The following is a 17688-nucleotide window of genomic DNA, read 5'->3' on the forward strand; positions in this document are numbered from 1 at the left end:
TTGTACATCAGTCCAATAATATTGTGTAGACATTTTGGCACAGACATATGAACATTTTAAATATTCTTTGGGAAATATCTGGTTTTATAAAATTCAGAATAGTCAAAAATCTATCATGACAGAATGTGATAGTGTAAAAGACAAACTGTAGAGCAAGGTCATCTGGATATGTGTATCAAGTTTCATAATAACTGGACCCAGAATGAGAAAGTAACAGCCTTTTGAAACTGTTCAGATATGACCTTTTAATATATTGATATGATCTTTTAATTATAGTGTCCCCTTCAGGTTACTTGGGCCAATGCCATTAATTCAAATTTGTTCCACGGGCCATTCAGCATTCTAAGCATTTTAAATTTCATGGATCTATCTTCAACAGTTCTGGTGGACAGGCACACTTATAAATGCACTCACAAAAACACACGGTTAACACAGTACAACTCTCCAGATGTGGGATGTAATTATAAAAAGAAAAGGCCACTTCAGGACATCCTGGTGGTGGTGGTTATGGCGCGTATCATGTGGTCATGCCCTGTAAAATTTTATATTCCACATCAGTATAGATATGCATCACTACGCACCATCATTGCAATCTCTTTTATTACCCTGTGACAGTCAGTTCAATTGCTTAACACCTTGAATTTGTTGCAGTTAATTGGGACATGCAATTTATGAACCCATGATGAAAGTTCATTGCAAATAGGGAGATGCTTTTTGGGTTAACTAGGCGGCATCTTGATGTTCCTCTGGGATATGATCATTAGAAGTCTGTGTAATTTGATATGGATCACAAAGAATTGATTGTCATTGGAACATTTTGCTTTCTTCCACTGCCATCAGAGTCGCCATTTATCAGTATGTCCAACATTCTGCTGTCAGGTTTGGTTTTCATAAATCCCAACTTTTGCATGGAAATTGGCATACGCATCTTTCAAGCCAAGATTTGTGGATATGCAATATTTATAAATGAGGTCCCTGGACCTTTGTCGCATGTCATCCCCCTTTCTCTCTCCTGCCTTTTGTGCCTATCTTCACTATCTACTAAACACAAAAATGCCCAAAGAATTATATTTAAAAAAGGCCATTTCAACTGCAATTGCTGAGGGTGGAGTCATTTCCAGTTCAGTTCCACCACTCAGATTTCTCAGATGGTGAGGGGATTTGGACTAGTGACCTTCCTGTGAGAAGCACATTTTCCAAACCTTTAGGCTCATTAATCAGTAAATTACATTTATCAAACATTTTCCTCTGGTTTGGAATCATCCTAAGGCACCAAAATTGTGAGTCTCAGAGTCTGCCTCCTGTATCCTATCACAAAAAACCTTGAGCTTCTTGCAGCTTTTTGATTAAGAAGCCTTGCAGACTTCACACTTAAGACAGTAGACTCTCGAAAGGATTCTGACTTGATGGACTCTGGGTTGCAAGGACTTGGGCCATCAACTGTCTTGATTTATCCCAGACATTGTAAGATTTTCACACATGGGACATTAATTCTCAATGTAAAATCTCATGAGTTTTGTTCTGTCATTACAATGAAAAAAAGAAATCACCCACCATTTCTGACAGTATTTTCTGGTTTATTAAGATCCCCTTAGCTTAATTATAAAAGCAATCACACACACTAGTGAGACAATTACTATTTGTTAAATGACAAAAACTGAAGTATGGTACATAGTTTCAAAGCATGAACAGTTTTTCATACAGTACAACTCCACAATGGACAGGGACCACTTCAGTTAGAGACATGCCTTTTCTCTGTGTTCCCTCAGACGAGATTTTCGTGTAAATGTTTTGCCACATCTCGGACATACAAATGGCCTTTCCCCTGTATGGACCATCATGTGTTTTTTCAACTCATTGTTTAACCTAAAGGCTTTGCTGCAAACTTCGCACACAAATGGCCGCACCCTGATATGCTTGGCCCGACGATGAGCGACCAAATGGGAATCCCTCTTATAGCATGCGCCACATTCTTCACACTTGAACGGCCTTTCCTCTGTATGTTGAACCATGTGGAGCTTGAGTTGAGCCGCACTTGGCCAACCCTTCCCACATGTGTCACAGAGATATGGATTCTGTCCTGTGTGTTTGTATTGATGCCATTTAAGGTATGTTCTCTGATAGAATTTCTTCCCGCATATTGGACATGGGTAACCACCTGTGTGCCTCACCATATGCGCTCTCAGGCAATCTTTTGTACTGAACTGTTTGCCGCAATAGGAACAAACACAAGGTTGCCGATCTCTATGCCTCTTCTGATGCAAAATCAGATGGGCTAGAGATTTGAAGCTTTTCCCGCATGTTTCACAGACGTGTGGTGTTACATTTGCAGTGTGAGCTTTCTCATGTATATTCAGCAGTGCTAGTTTTGTGAAACATTTCTTACAGGCAGAGCACTGGTACAATTTTTTGTTTTGTTGATGTCGAACCAATTCACATAACCTTACAAAGGTTCTCTTGCACACAGGACAGGGGTACGAGCCTCTAATTTGGTGTGACTGGGAATAGTGTTTTTTCATGTCGACAATTTGTGTAAAGTTCTTCTCACACATGGTGCACTTGATGACACGAGATTTACTTTGGCAGTCCTCTGCGTGGTCTGTAGAGGTTGCAAGTGATGCAGTTTCACTTTCCTTTGTCTCAGAACTTGCACTGTTCTCAAGTGTATGATCAGTTGATTGGGAATTGCACGCAAAGATAACAAAATGATTCGAGTCTGTTCGCCTTTTTCTTCTACCCGTTCTTTGGGAACATCTGTTCTGGTGCTTCTCAAAACTCTTATAGTAAGTGAAACCCTGGCCACACTCCTGACATGTAAGAGGCAGTTTAGAAGCCTCCATAGAGTCGGCAAGTGCATCCGGATTTGATGGGATCTGGGATGAAGAGCTTGAGGAAAAGGCACTCTCCTGATTGCTTTTAGATGTGTTGCTCAAAGTTTTCTGTGTGAATTCACTCCTTGTCTGAGGATGTTGGTTTGACTCCCTGCACTTACTTTCCTGGTGTCTCTCACAGTCTTCATAGTGGTCAAAGTCTTTCCCACAACAGGAACATAGGTATGGGCTCTGTTCAGTGTGACATCTCATGTGCCTCGTCAAGTCACTGGAACTAGTAAAGATTTCCCCACATATAGAGCATGTTTTGACACGGCTGCTTCTTTTACACATTTGCTCTTCTGAGGAGTCCGATGATAATGAATCCTTGGGTAGAGCGTTTGAAAGCCCAGTTTTATTTTCACTAGGCGAGGACTCTTTAGTATTATCAGTAGGTCTTGGTTTGGAATGAGTTAAGCTTGCAGAACACTTTGGATCTGTCCGCCTCTTTCTTTTACTGCTGACCAGACAACTCTTCTGGTGTTTGTCAAAGCTCTTTCTGTAAGTGAAAGCCTTGCCACAGACGCGACAAGTAAGACTGTGGTCCCCGTAAGACTGCTCAAAGTTCGGAAGAGTATTCAAATTTGATGGGTTGGGTCTTGCAGTGCTTGCCAACAAAGGAAGCTCACTCTCACTTCTCCTTGAAACATTAGTCTCAATGTCAGTCTTTGGTTTAGGGTGCAAATTTATCTTCTCAAAAAAGCTACTTTGGCTAGTAGAATGGTTTGGGTCTGACTGTCGGTGTTTTTTACCCAATCTGGTCGTCAGGCAACCACTTTCAGATATCTGATGCCTCTTCAGTTTGCTAAGGGAACCGAAACCCTGGCCACAGACATGACACTTGAAGCTTTTAGAGGATGTCCCGCTACCGGTTTGCAGAAAGTAAAACCATTTTTTGTCCAGTTCATTGTCACTAGATTCATTTTCATCATGAGGAAGCAGTACTTCAACAGAGGCTCCTTGATCCTCAGACAAATCATCCACATCCTGCTGTCCATCTCCAGCTACATTCCTTGTGGATTCTGAATTTGTCTCCTCCAAGCTTTCAACCCTATCCGTTTTGGACTCGCTGCCAAGTGAGACGTGCTTATGCCAATCTTCAGGGACACACATGGATCCAGATTTGGCAACTGTGTCTCGTTTGTCAGTGTCCACTTTCTGTAAGTGATAGGACAGGCTGGAAAGGATGCAGTCATCACCAGAGGATGACAGAGCTAGAAAAATTGACAAAAAACAAAATAATTGCAATATCTGAAACTACGGTAATAAAGAAGAGAATTAGAAATTGAGTGAAATGAAGTACTACCTTTTGGGGCCTCATGTCCATGATGTTTGTGATGCTGAATAAGTGTATTCAATGGCTGAGGTTGATTCATGAACTCTGCACACTCCTTCAGGATAGTGGGGGAAAGACTGAGCCAATGGGCTGTCTAGGAATGAAACAAAACTGTTCAGATCTGCAGGCATTATTATAGTTAAAGGAAGAAAACAGGCGTGAACTTGTTGCATTTAGCTGTGGGTTGTACGTGACCAGACTACAGTTAGATTAATATTGGATATTGGCTATTCTATGAATATATTTTCTCAACTATTGAAAACAATGGTTGTAATCATTCTTCCTCTTCCAGTAATCACAAATGTATTCATCAATGTGCTTTTATTCATTTACTTTACAAGTTATTGAAGGTGGAAAAACAAATATCCACTGAATATCTAATATCCAATATCCAATATCAAGCTAACTTTACTCTGGTTTTTACGTGTAGGTTGAGAGATAGTGATGGTGCTAGCTGTCTTTCCAGTTGAGAAAAAGTGAGTTGTGCCCCTTATGCAAAATGTAACATGTCTTGTAGCTGCGTTGCATTATGGACTATTAAGGCTACTGTCAGTGGAGAATCTGGCATTCCTCTCCCTCTTCTTCCCATATGATTGTTGATGCAAAATGGTGAGTCTAGAAAATGTTTTGTGTAAGACATATAGGATTGATATACATTTTCAAATAATAGGGCCTATGAATAATGTGTGGGAGGGAAATACTACCATATGAACATTTCATTATGTTGGCCATATATGACTGAGCAACCAATTGCTATTGAATGAAAAATTTAACGGGTGAGGTCGTATAACTGAAAAAATATATAAATATATTTTTTTCCTTTTCACTAGAAATGTCACTGAGGTTTGTCAGGTACCTACTTGTTCAAGGGTTGGAACAGGTAGCAGCTTCTGCAGACTGGAGAGGAACTTCCTCATTAGAGCCTGCAGTGCTGAGTCATATTTGGGGCCAAACACTGTTGGGAAAATTTTCTAAAGCACAAAGAGAAAAGTCCTTGTTATATTCCAAAAAACAAACAAACACTGGAAGCCCTCTTTGATGCTACCATGGATTTTGAGGGCCATAATAAGTATATTATTTCTATTTGAGAGAAAGCACACACTGTGACAGTAAAACAGCTTTAACTACATCAAATGGCATTAATTATTAGAATTGAGTTAATAGCATTCTCATATTATCCAGTACCACCCAACTCACCTGATAAAAGACATCCCTCTGGCATGGATCATCCAGAAGAGTGTGAACAAGCTTGAAGAAGTTTGTCACTGATGCCTTTACCTCTGAAGTGGAAGTCTTAAAAATGCAAATGAACAGCACATAAGTAAATGCAGATGACTGACATGTAGAGTGATGAGAATTCACCAAGGGCACCTACTTCTTTATCCTGCTTAGTAATGAAGGTATTTATTCTGGCCAAATGAGGCTGGATAGTCTGTGGGCTGGCAAATTCATCAGTTCGGCACAACTCTAGCACCACCTGTTGGCATATAAAGAGATCAAATTACTTACAGGAGGGTTGTATTTTGACAACAGTGTCACATGTGGAGGGGTAGCAATGAGCATGAGCTAACAGTGGGGGAAGCTATCACTACATGTGAGAATAAGATCCATGGGCAGGTGACAAGTCTCTGTGTGGTGTAGTCAAGTGTCGGGTGCAGTGTTGCACTCTCCATGCACACTTTAAAGGGTTTGGTTGATGCATGACGGGCCCCATCATTGGCCCGGATTCAAGCCTATTTCAGCACACGTCCGCTCTGCTTAAAAGGTCTTTCACCAAGACACTGGCTCTGTTTACATGCATGGGGAATTCCACTCTTAACCTTATTACTCAAGTAACTTGTTTTGGGTAGCTGCATGTAAATGTCATAACTCATATAGGTCACTATAAGCTCATACTCCCAGTATGAGAAACCTGGTTAAGATACCTGCCTTCCTCTGATAGTAAATGGGTCATTGTTACATGTAAACATTATACTTCTTTCACTTTTGGTTTTCATAGTCTGCGCAAACTCAGACTCGCCAGCTGTCCATGTAAACTTAGTTACTGAATCCCTACCAGTTCCCAGGGTGCTGTTCTGTAGCTCACCCTGAGGTCAACTTAGAGGGGGACATGGAAAAAGAGAATTTCCCCATGGGGATTAATAAAGTATCACATTATTATTATCATCCAGGGATGACTTTCTTTGGGGTATTACTTATTTTGATTTTGCAGACCAAAATATGACACTAGTGCCATGAAAACAACCAACTAAACCAGTCACATTTTCATATTTGAAATAGCATTCTCATGGCACTAGTCAGCAGTGCTGATGAGTAAAAACAAACATCACCCAAACCCTTCTGAGTGTGCACAGTGGGTGCGTTTGGCGGCGTAAGATGCCTCACTTCACCACAGGTGATCTCCTGACTAAGGACTGTATCCTCACAAAGTGTAGTGGTAAAGTCCATGTGATAGGGTAATAGCAGCATTATTGATTTATAACCACATCTACCAGGTCGTCTCTTACCCGCGCACGTAGGCCCATAACAAGTTGGACTCTCTCTCTGTAAGTTAGCAGGTCAGGGACTGCTTCCAACACCGTGGTAACGAACTCCTCGAGTAAACCATAGTACATCACAGCTCCCTGCTTCACTATTTCCCACAAAGCTGCAGACACAAGCTGCAGAGGAGGAACGATAAGGCGAAGAGACGAAAGGGGAAGGGGGGAACCTGAGGAAAACAAACATTAAAACTGTAACACCTAGATACAACTATTCTAGCTCCACTGAAATAAAAGCAACAATATTGCTATAATGTATCATTCAGCACAATTTCCGTTGGGCAAAACCTTTAAGTTAACATACAACAGTACTTCCCACCGAGCAATCTTTTTTATCTAGGGCAAATGCGTACTGTAATGCAGGTTAGAGTTAAGTGAGAGTAAAACACTCACCGTGGTCCGAAGAAATCTTGCTCATCTTCGGCGTTATGGACAAATCATTTTAGTGTAGAAAATGGCCATCCACTAAGATCATCGGATCCATAGGAAAACGTCTGAATGTGGAATATGGAAGCCACGTCGCTCCGACTTCTCTTTGGGAAACATACGCGCTTTTGCGTCATTACGTACAATACGCCGTGGCAGAGGAGAAGAGAGGACGATGTGAGCGCCGAAGGGACTCGCGTGCATCCACCAGATGGCAGCATTGTAAAGGATCTTAAAACTGGATTAGCCTGGCAGAGTGCAGTGGCCTCTTGGTACTGGCTTTGGATCACTTGCATTGCCTCATACACAGTGATGCAGTGGTAAATAAAGAGGTGGGTAAGCTATTACATCCAATCGGTGATCAATATGAAGCAAACAATCACCAAATAATAATAATAATAATTCAGCTTTTTTTTGACCCTATGTATACATAACTGTGAAATTACATCTTAAAGATTTAAATAAGCCTAAAAAAAATAAAAAAAAAACACTACTACTTCATCCTTCATCCACCCCAGACAGTCGGATAAATATATAAACATTCTGGCTCAAAATATTTCATATATGTTGAAATGTAATAATGTAATGGCAGGGCAGAATAATATGCACAATGACAATGAATGGTGAGGGGAACAAAACACTGCACATTTCTTTCTCACATTTCTCTCTCACATCTCTCTCTCTTTCTCTTCTGTGTGTGTGTGTGTGTCCATGTTTGATTGCTTTCCTTAGGAAAATGAACGCATCTCTTCCCCACTTCTGAAGTATTGCAGTCTGTGGACTTTACATAATCATGTTACATTACTCTGCGTCTTGTCAGGGGGGGGAAGATTGAGCTTAGTGTTGAGGGTGGAGCCAAGGACTGCGTAACTAAATTGAGAGAAATTAGGTTCTTCCCAGATTATAATTGCATAACTACTCACATTTCCCCACAGTAAATTAGAAGAGTGGAGAAGGCAAAGCTATCACGCTTTTACCATCTTGTTAATTCCCTTTCAAGTTGTGTCAAGGAAGCGCGTGTGTACTGTGGGTGTGTGTCCGAGAGAAAAGAAAGACAGACAATGAGAGGGAGAGGCAGAGAGAGAATGACAGAAGGACAGAGAGAGAGAGAGCAAGAGAGAGGGAGAGAGAGAATGGAGAGGGAACAGCAGATTTGTGGTGACAGGCTGAATTATGCAAGTGAGTAGTGAGATTGTGTAGCCTAAAACGTGCAGCACATCCATGGACACCCATCTGAAGCAGAAGCCAGAAAACAGAGGAATCTGCATTGTTAACTAACTGTAAAGGGATAGATCAGTTTTATTTTAAAATGGTTCTAATAATGGTGGTAGAATCCACCTTGCATCAGTACCATTGACCATAGTGTCAGGAAGGTTATGAACCACAGGAAAATACTCAACTATAGGGTTCGAAATGTTTTAATTCAAATGCCGACAGCCGATATTTTGTGCTGTTATTCAATATCTTTAAATAGATAAAGCCTCTGAAGCAGAATTGAGACCATCACGTGACACGGAAACTCTCCATTTAAACCCATACAAATGAGATTCTATTAAGTGGGTTTAGCAGCTTCAGGGTGAGGAAGGGTAGGGCAGCAGGTGTCATAACAGGTTTTACAGACTGCCACCCTTGAAGCTGCATAGTTGAGTAAAATACTCCCCCACAGGAATGATTTCTCAGGTCAGAGCAAGGCTGGAAATTATTTGTAAATTCTGTTTGACCCAGGTCTGACTTTTAGTGAAATTCTTTTGATTATGATTTCAAAATTGGCTGAGTTATTTATGTTTAGGTCAAAAAAACTGGAGTTGTATTGTAAGTCCAAAGAAGTCAGCAGCATTAGTTTTACCAAAAATATATAATTGCCAATGGTTAATTAGTCTCACTATGCCTTGAAGCAGGTTAAATATTTTGTAGCCACATTCTTTATTATAGAACTATAGTATGGCATAGATTCTCATTCTAGCTCAATCTTAAGCCAGGCCAACAAAAACAGCCCTTACTCGCCTGTCCCCACTATGCGTCATGCCAGACATGCGTCCTTCAGTCGCAGGATATCACCGAGCTAATCCGTTTATTGACTTCAATTAGAAAATTAGCCTAACACATGTGCACTGGTGAATCATCCATTGTCAATGCCATGTTTAGTGACAGTATATGTTTGAGCCCCTCAGGGCCTCTGCATCAACTCAGTCACTGAGCCGAAAATGTATGTTACACCATACCAAAACTCTAAGAATGACACCAAGTAAAAAAAGATAAAACAAAGCAAAAAAAAAACAATGGAAATGCACAATTTCAAGAACTAATGTGGGCTGCAAACAAAGTATGGTTTGTTTGTCTTGTAGGGATTTCACCCTACAAGACATAATAAATCCAAATTTGCCAAAAAAATATATATATTTTGTGTATTAAGTGAAATTTCCAGACAGTCTGCTTGCTAGTCTAAGGGTAGAAATGGACTACTTGCTTTGAGTCTGGGTATAAAGTTTACTCTTATCAAAGTCACTAAAGATTCACCCCATTAAATTCTCTTTTCTCAAGGTAAGCTATATATATATGCTCCCTTTTCCCTCATGAATGGATCCAAGTGATGCACTGGGGCACTGAGCAGCCTGAGCAGCAGCATCTGATGGCTACAGTTACATAACTGTGTTGCCACACGCATATGTGGCCACTCTTCCTTGCAGAAGACATATGACCTGTCTTGTAGCCTTAATCATCTGCTACTTGTAAGAATTATCTAAGAGGAAATGAAGGCTGAAGCAACCTACATCTTAATTAGATGTAGGCCTGTACAAGTCAAGATGCTGTGCTAAGCCTGGACAGAGAACACTTTTGTTTTAAGGACATCCTAAAATCCTTCAGGGGCTTTAGGCACAATAATATGCATGATGACAATAAACAGAGAGGGGAAGGTTGTCTCTGTCCTTGTTTATAAAACTAGTGGTGCAGCAAGACAGTCAGCACACATTTCTTAATCCAGAGTCCAAGCTTGTAAAGCCCCTTTCTCTCTCCCTCTCTCTCTCTCTCTCTCTCTCTCTCTCTCTCTCTCTCTCTCTCTCTCCCTCTCTCTCTCACATACACACACACGCACTTTGCTGCAGTGTTATCGACCTCATGCATGGCTAAGGCTTTCTCTTTCTCAGTTAACCTCTGACTCTTTGGTAAAAAAAAATGGTTTTGCTTCCATAAAAAAAAGCAGCATCTTGCCAGTTTCCAAATATTTTGACCTCATACCAAACCAAGAGAGTGAAACTTTGCAATGAAAAGAGGCAGCTGAGGGCAACTATACTGCATCGCACTGTGGTGGGAGTAAATCAAGTGCCTCTGTCCCTCATTTCGGAAAGGGCTTTGATGTCACTGGAATAAGCTGCAGCTCATTGAGAGAACATCAAAGGCACTCACCCCACCCACCACCCTTGACTGCTCCGTATGAAATGTGATTGGAAATACCGTGGGGCCCAATATCTTTTCTGTGATTAACGCCTCATTAACCGTTCATTTAATGTTACCAATTACCTCTAAATGTCCACAGTAACTTCAGGCATCGATTGACTGGCTAGTTGGAATTTAGGATTAGTTGACCTAGTATTGACCTAGTATAAGCTTTGGATATGCTGCTCTGATCTATCATCTTCTGTTAAAAAAAAGCTGAACTTGTTTTACAGTAAAAAGCCCATTCATCCCTCAAAGCATGCGGTCATCCCTATCATGATGATAGCATTATCTCAAACAAATTTGAGTTTTTCACAATTACAGAAACCTAGCTAAACCAAGATTACTCTTTCCCCTTAATTGAAGCTACTCCACCTTATTTCTCTGATCTCCATCATCCTCAGCTTTCTAGAAAGGGTGGTGGACTAGTGGTGATAAACAATTTTAAATGCTCCCCTATTTCTTTTGGCAGCTATTTCTCATTTGAAGTATTGAGCTTCTTGATCACTGGTAAGGTCTCCCTGCTGTGACATATACCTATAAATGGTGATTTTATTCAAGAGGTCTCTGAGGTATTATGCCCAAAGTTTTAATAGACACAGAGTACAGAGTTTTAATACTTGATAATTTTAACATTCATGTCTGTTGCCCCTAACATGCACTTGCTCCTGACTTTAAAATCTTATTGAATCTCTTGAAGTGCAGTCTGTCAAGGGGTCCACACATGTAGAAGGGCACACCCTGTATTTGGTGTTATCTTGTGGTAACACTTTGCACAATGTTGAATTAATTGATGTTTGTGTGACTGACCACAAGGCCACTGTGTTTAACCTACAACTGTTTCATCCCACTCCTGGTCCATCTGTCCTTGCTTGCCCTTGCATTGTATCTCAAATTATGCAGGAAAGTTCTCAAAGGCTTTTCAGTCATCTTCCTACACTGCTACCAGTTTGTAATTCTGCTGCAAAATACAGAGGAATTGGTCAACAGTTTTAACAGTGCTTGCACAACCATACTCAATTTTATTGTGCCCTATAAAGCACAAAAATAGTACAAAAAGGCCTTACCTTGGCTCAGCGAGCACACTAAACCCTTGAAAGAGAATGCAGAAAATATTCAGAAATGAATAGCCAACAGACTGCAGATCTATTATGATATTATGAAAGACTTAATGTTGAAGTACAAGAAAGCGGTACAAGATGCAAGAGCAGCATATTTCTCAAATCTCATTTCTAATAATTGCCACAACTCTAGGGTACTGTACAATGTGATTGACTATGCTATTAATAACCCCAGTCACAATATAGAAGCCTCCCCAGAGAAATGTGAGGTTTTTTTTTAAAGAGGCTGAGAGCATCGGATTCTAAATCTCCCCTCCTACCCAGGACTTAAATGTAATTTCAGAAAACACACAGCTGTTTTAAGCAGTTTTAAACCCATTTCTTTATTGTTTTTAAAAAAGACTGTTGGTCATATGAAGTGCTCTACCTGTCCTTTACCTACCAAGCTCCTCAAAGAGGTCTTCGAATGTCACTCCTATTATGTTATCAATTATGAACAGCCCTCCAGCCACTGGTACTTCCCCTTCCAGTTGTAGACATGCAGTAGTACCACTCCTCCAGAAACCCAGCCTTGATCCAAATATGTAACTATAGACCCATATCTAAACTGCTGCTTTTATCAAAAGTTTTAGAGAAAGTATTTTTTAACCAACTGATTTCTTTATTAAACAGCAACAGCAAGTTTTTTTTAGAGAAATATCAGTCAGGTTTTAGAGCTTTAAATAGCACAGAGACTGTGCTTCTAATAGTAACTAATAACCTCCTTTTAACAGCAGTTACAGGAGATTGCATTCTTTTAATACTGTAAATCACCCAATTTTAATTGAATGCCTTAAGCACTGGGTGGTTATCATCAGCTCTGGTTCGTCTCTTACCTTTGCAGCAGGACATTCTCCATAACCATCGTCAACTCATCCTCCTCCTCTGTTAATATCACCTGTGGGGTGCCGCAAGGCTCAATTCTTGGTCCTCATTTCATGCTCCCACTCAGCCACATAATCTGTAAACCCAACATTTAATTTCACTGCTTCACTGATGACACCCAGCTATATCACTGAAACTGATGATCCAAACAGCCTTAGCACACTAAATAACTGCCTCCGCAATATTAAGTGCTGGATGTCCTAGAATTTTTTACAGCTCAATGATAGTAAATCGGGAATTATTTTATTCGGCCCTCCACAGCTCCAGAAGCATTATTTTAAGCGGGATAGGGAATCTATCCACCAATGTCAAAACAGTGGCCAGAAACCTGGGGGAGGTTTTTGACAATGACTTGACTTCTGAAAATCAGGTTAAGAAGTTAGTACAGTCCTGCTTCTTTCAGTTGAGGAGATATAAAAACAAGGGTTTTTTTATGCTCTGCAGATTTGGAGAAGGTTATTCATGCTTTTATATGTATCATCTTGTTTAAAGATTGTTTGCCAGTTTTAGTGTTGATTTCAAGATTTTACTGATCGCTTTTAAAGCTCAGCATGGTCTGGTCCTAGCTATATTGCTGACCTTTTAACCCCTATAAATTTAAGCTCACCTGAGATCCTTGGGCAGAAGACTTGTGACTATTCTTAGGCTCAAAATCAAAGCCTTTAAATCTCTTCTTAAGACTCACTTTTATTGACTGGCTTTTATGTAAATATTTATTCTTTTTTTTTTAGGCCTATCTTTTTTTATACTTTCTTTAATCTTTTTTAATTATTTTGGATCCTTGTATTATATATCTGTAGGCTACATACAGTATATATGTATGTATGTATGTGTGTGTGTGTGTGTGTGTGTGTGTGTGTGTGTGTTGTTAGTAGTAGTAGTAGTCGTTGTAGTAGTAATACATTGCTGATTTTTATTTTATTTTATTTTTTTAATACTGAGAGTATGCAAGTGCCTATCATAATCATACTTACTGAAGTCTTGTGAGGAAGCTACACAATAAGGACAGTGGAGCCCGTTATTATTATGAGACGAAGCCATTCAGTAAGCAACTTTCTCTGGCCACACTGGCCTATTACGGAGGAGCGCACCGTGCAGCCAATCACATGGCCACTCTGCTCAGATCCACTAATCGTGGATTAGCTATAACTGACTGCAGTCTACAGCGCTGGGAGAGAGAGGTAGTCATTGCCATTCACTATTCACCCTGTATTTATTATTAGCTCGCTGGGATCTTGCAGTAGTGCCCACTCTCAGCATCAGTGGACTTTTCATTGCGCAAACCAGTAGCCTGGTCATATTGGGATCTCAGGTGAAGGTGTGGAAATACGGCGAGAGAGGAGCGAAGGATTTGGAGTCGGTGGAAGCGGCTACTAATAGGTCAGGTAGGATTCAATTGATGGCCCTTTAATTTAAAACCACTTCGTCGTACCGAGGCACAGATCCGTTTTCCCGTCTCCATGTACAAGACGGCCAATTACCCGGCGGTGGATCCTGCGCCCACCATCATGCACGGCACTTGGTTTACAACAGGGTGTCGAGAAAACACGCCCGTGGCGGTGGAGAAACCTAAGAAGAAGCCGTTCAACCTGGTCAAAATTATGTCTCTCAACAACAAGAAAGGGCACGGCAAGCATCAGCACCACAACAACAACATGCCCTTTACGATCCACTGTCACATCGGGAAAGAGATAAAGCACATTTGCAGCAATTGCAGCCGCGGGAACGACACACAGGACGGTGAGTAGGCTCCAGCCTTCTGTGGTTTCGCCCATAGTAGCCCTGCGGTACTGCTATCCAGGATATACTCCGCTCATTATCTGGCGATGGCCATGCCACTGGGCTGCAATGCACGTTTTGACGACTAAACCATGCGCTTTATCCATTTAATATGGACTATTGAATGTGCTTTGTGTTTCCTCCCTCATGATTTGTCTGGTGGTGCGATAATATTCAGGTGTTTGAATAAATACCTGCTGCACAGCTCTGTTCATGTTGAAGTAATCCTATTGGTCGATGCAATATATATATATATAATTGTGATGAAATGAGCTGACACAAAACGACAATGATTCACCTCTGCTGTTCTGGGAACTGATCTGCGTCTGTAAACTGGATCAGAACTTCTTAGGGTTGGGCTCTCTTGGACTCATTCTTGTTTATTTGGTCTGCATGAAGGTAAAATATATGTTGATGAATTAATCCCCTCTGTGGGAAGCTGAAGTCATGCTTTTTTTAATTATTAGTTTACTAGATATACAGAATATCCAAATTACATTCAGGCTCATAGCACCATAGCACCAAGTCATTGGAGAACCTCTTAAGCCATTTTCATTTCAGTGTCATTACATCATCACTCAGCCATCTTGGTAGGCAAACAAATGTTTTTAATTAAAAACAGCCACAGCTATTTGCTGTATTTATGCCAACATAGCTGTAGAGAATATATATAACATCATGAAGATGGGTTTGAGATGTTAGTGTATTCCTGATGCCATGAAAATGGACACCTACCTTCTATAATTATTTGACAACCACAACATTTTAATCACTAAGTCTGGATGACTTTGAATACTTGGAAGAGGATTTCCTAATTTTTCCTCTTGCTTTGCAGATTGGAGCTCTTCTCTGAGCGCCAGTAAATCCCCTCTCCTCAGCCAGGGTTATTCAGCTGTTGTCAAGATCACAATTAAAGCAGCATACACTTTGATTATAGGCATGTGGAGCTGTGTGTTTCTGCTTGGAAATGAATCAATCAAAAAAAATGATTGATTGGAGGATGTTGAAAGAATGAATCAGTGTGATCATCAGGTTTACACACACCTTTACACACACCTTTGTATTGAGGTTTGCTTTTCACAAAATGCTTTATTTCACATGAATGGTAAGTCAATCACTCTCTCTGAATTATTTTCAAAAAGCACCCCTCATTTGTCTATATAGTCACTATCAGTGATGGCTAGAGGATTTGTACAAAAGGGAAGGGATTTTGGGAAGGGATGCTCAGAAAGTATGCTTTCTCTCACTGAAGTTAATGAAAGTGGGTCAGTAGCATCCCTCCATATATCTATGTAGAGCTGCAATTGCCAGTTGTGATTCTTTTTCTTTTTTTTGGTCTTTTTTTGGTTCCTTGAATGTTACACAGCTCCTACTTTTTGCTTTTCTGTTTTGGACCTAATGAAGTCATTTGAAACTCTACTGGATTCAATTAGCATTGACTGTGCAGCTATTTATAGAGCGGTGTGGTGGCAGGATTTCTAAGATGGTTGGCTGTGAGGCACCAGAGTGTTCAAGTAATGGTCTGTGTCACCGATTTCCGCTGCATTTCTGTCAGCCGCAGCTCACATTATTTATCATGCTGTACCGTATCCCTGGGGAGGTGACTGGCCTGCTAAGTGATGTGTCCATGTTGGCAACCATCCTAATTGTGAATGTGATGTAATTATGAAAAAAAATGGTGTACTACCCAGCTGCATGTCATGGGTGATGATCTGATGCAATGACACTGACACATGGACACATGGCGCTGTTAGAGGTCACCTCATACATCTGGACTGCAGCCACATGGAGCCAAGTTGTTACTCGGACCCATAGGGCATTAGTGAAAACTGGGTCTTTTCTGTATCTTCTCAGTTTTATACCCTAGTCTTGTATGCTCATCCCTGGGTGCTGTGATGGTTTGTTTACTAGAGATAATAGAGTAGTTGTTTCTGTGAACACTTAACTGGTTTTGTGCCCTTTCGAGATGATTTTAATTGTCTTCGGTTGTTTGACCGTTCCGGTCAGGGAATGTTAATCCGCCCTATCCTCCTTTTTTGACAGACTAATTTCAGGACTTCTATTTAAGACAACATTCATTCAGTTTTGAAAGGCTGAGACTGAGGGGCAGGGTAGAACAACATGTCCCATTTCTGAATTTCACATGATTGTACAGTTTGCTGCTGGCATTGTTTACACAATTCCTCCAAAGTTCTTGAGAGCCGCTTGTGTGCTGTATCAAAGACTCCAGTCTGGTGGCCTCTTATGATCGTCCCTCTGGAGTTAAGACCTCAGATTGTTAATTTTTGACCAAAATCTGACCAAATTAGCAACTTTTTCCACTATTGGAATGCATTTGTGTTTGTGCGTGTCTTTGTATCATATCCTTTTCTAAATGGGACAGTTTATGGCCTTGAAATGCAGTGTTGATCAAAGATGACATGAATTCACTTCTTCATTTAATAGTCTGTGTTTGAACAAAATGTTTAACATTCTTTGCTTTTGATGTCAAACTGTGTGCAAAAGGATAAAAGGCTGTGCCTAGTGAATATTTGACGAAGTGAAGGAAGATTTTCCCCCTAATGAGGTGCTTATCAGTCTGTTTAGTGTTTTCTGGCAAGCTAATGCAAACCAATCAGTGTGATGCAGCCTCAAACTGTTTAGACTCAGAGCGTATCCTGCATAATGCTATCTGATTCGCAGGTTTGTTTATCCACTCCAAACCTCATCCAGCTACTATGGGATTGAGGAGGCCACTTGGCACAGATTCTTGTTGCTTGGATTTCTCATAAGAAAAAGTGTCTGCTGCACTGGTAGCTCTTCTGCATCATTACCATAATATCACCTCCTCTGCATCCTCACCTAAACCAGACCCTGCTTTTCTCTGCCCTTACAGCTGAGGAGGTTGAGAGGCTGGCCGCCATGCGTTCTGAGTCCTTGGTCCCCGGCACCCACACTCCACCCATCCGTCGTCGAAGCAAGTTTGCCACTCTGGGACGCCTCCTCAAGCCCTGGAAGTGGAGGAAGAAGAAGAGCGAGAAGTTCAAGCAGACCTCTGCTGGTACAGAATGTTTTTCTCTTAATTCTGTGTTAATGTGTGCACAAAAAAGCACATGAGCAGATGCACGCGAATGCCACATGTATCATAAACACCCATGGTCTCTGTAATTGCATGCACTGTCTGTTTGTGGAAAACAAATCGGTGCATTTCCCTTGGCCAGTCAGGAGGGAAAAGTACTAGGTTCCAGCCTGTAGGGGGATTGAAAATGTGGCGAATTGATTGAGTAAAAGTGCTGTGTTGCCGTTTCGTGTTATGAGCTCTCTTTAAAGTTCCTTTG

At 40.8% G+C, this 17688-nt stretch overlaps 2 protein-coding genes across 3 annotated transcripts in view; one reads left to right on the forward strand and one right to left on the reverse strand.

Annotated features, from left to right (window-relative positions):
• The window catches only part of LOC139925585 (phosphatase and actin regulator 1-like), a 50562-nt gene that overhangs the window by 10156 nt on the left and 22718 nt on the right, over positions 1-17688 (forward strand). Inside the window, exon 2 of the mRNA XM_071917023.2 lies at positions 17247-17411. Within this exon, the coding sequence (XP_071773124.1) occupies positions 17273-17411 (139 nt within the window). The 5' untranslated portion in view covers positions 17247-17272. The remainder of the gene's footprint in view (positions 1-17246; positions 17412-17688) is intronic.
• LOC139925591 (TERF1-interacting nuclear factor 2-like) lies at positions 1580-7238 on the reverse strand. 2 transcript variants are annotated; one of them, XR_013507119.1, is made up of 7 exons: positions 7140-7238; positions 6714-6916; positions 5582-5683; positions 5404-5499; positions 5067-5177; positions 4177-4300; positions 1580-4084 (listed from the first exon to the last, which is right to left on the reverse strand). XR_013507119.1 is itself a non-coding variant. In XM_071917034.2 (6 exons), the coding sequence occupies exons 1-6, from the start codon at positions 7162-7164 to the stop codon at positions 4322-4324; spliced, it is 543 nt and encodes a 180-aa protein (XP_071773135.2). In that variant the 5' UTR covers positions 7165-7238; the 3' UTR covers positions 4294-4321. The 2 variants fall into 2 exon arrangements, 1 of the variants encoding a protein (XP_071773135.2); XM_071917034.2 differs by lacking the exon at positions 1580-4084 and having other exon boundaries at positions 4294-4327.

The sequence above is a fragment of the Centroberyx gerrardi genome, chromosome 13, assembly GCF_048128805.1.
Source record: "Centroberyx gerrardi isolate f3 chromosome 13, fCenGer3.hap1.cur.20231027, whole genome shotgun sequence".
NCBI classification, from domain to species: Eukaryota; Metazoa; Chordata; class Actinopteri; order Beryciformes; family Berycidae; genus Centroberyx; species Centroberyx gerrardi.

Excerpts from the sequence above, each read along its gene's own strand:
- LOC139925591 (XM_071917034.2), bottom strand. The coding sequence starts at position 7,164 with ATGAGCAAGATTTCTTCGGACCACG. Across the intron at positions 5,684-6,713 it reads TTATGGGCCTACGTGCGCGG|GTGGTGCTAGAGTTGTGCCG; the intron begins GTAAGAGACGAC and ends ATATGCCAACAG. Across the intron at positions 5,500-5,581 it reads TTACTAAGCAGGATAAAGAA|ACTTCCACTTCAGAGGTAAA; the intron begins GTAGGTGCCCTT and ends TGCATTTTTAAG.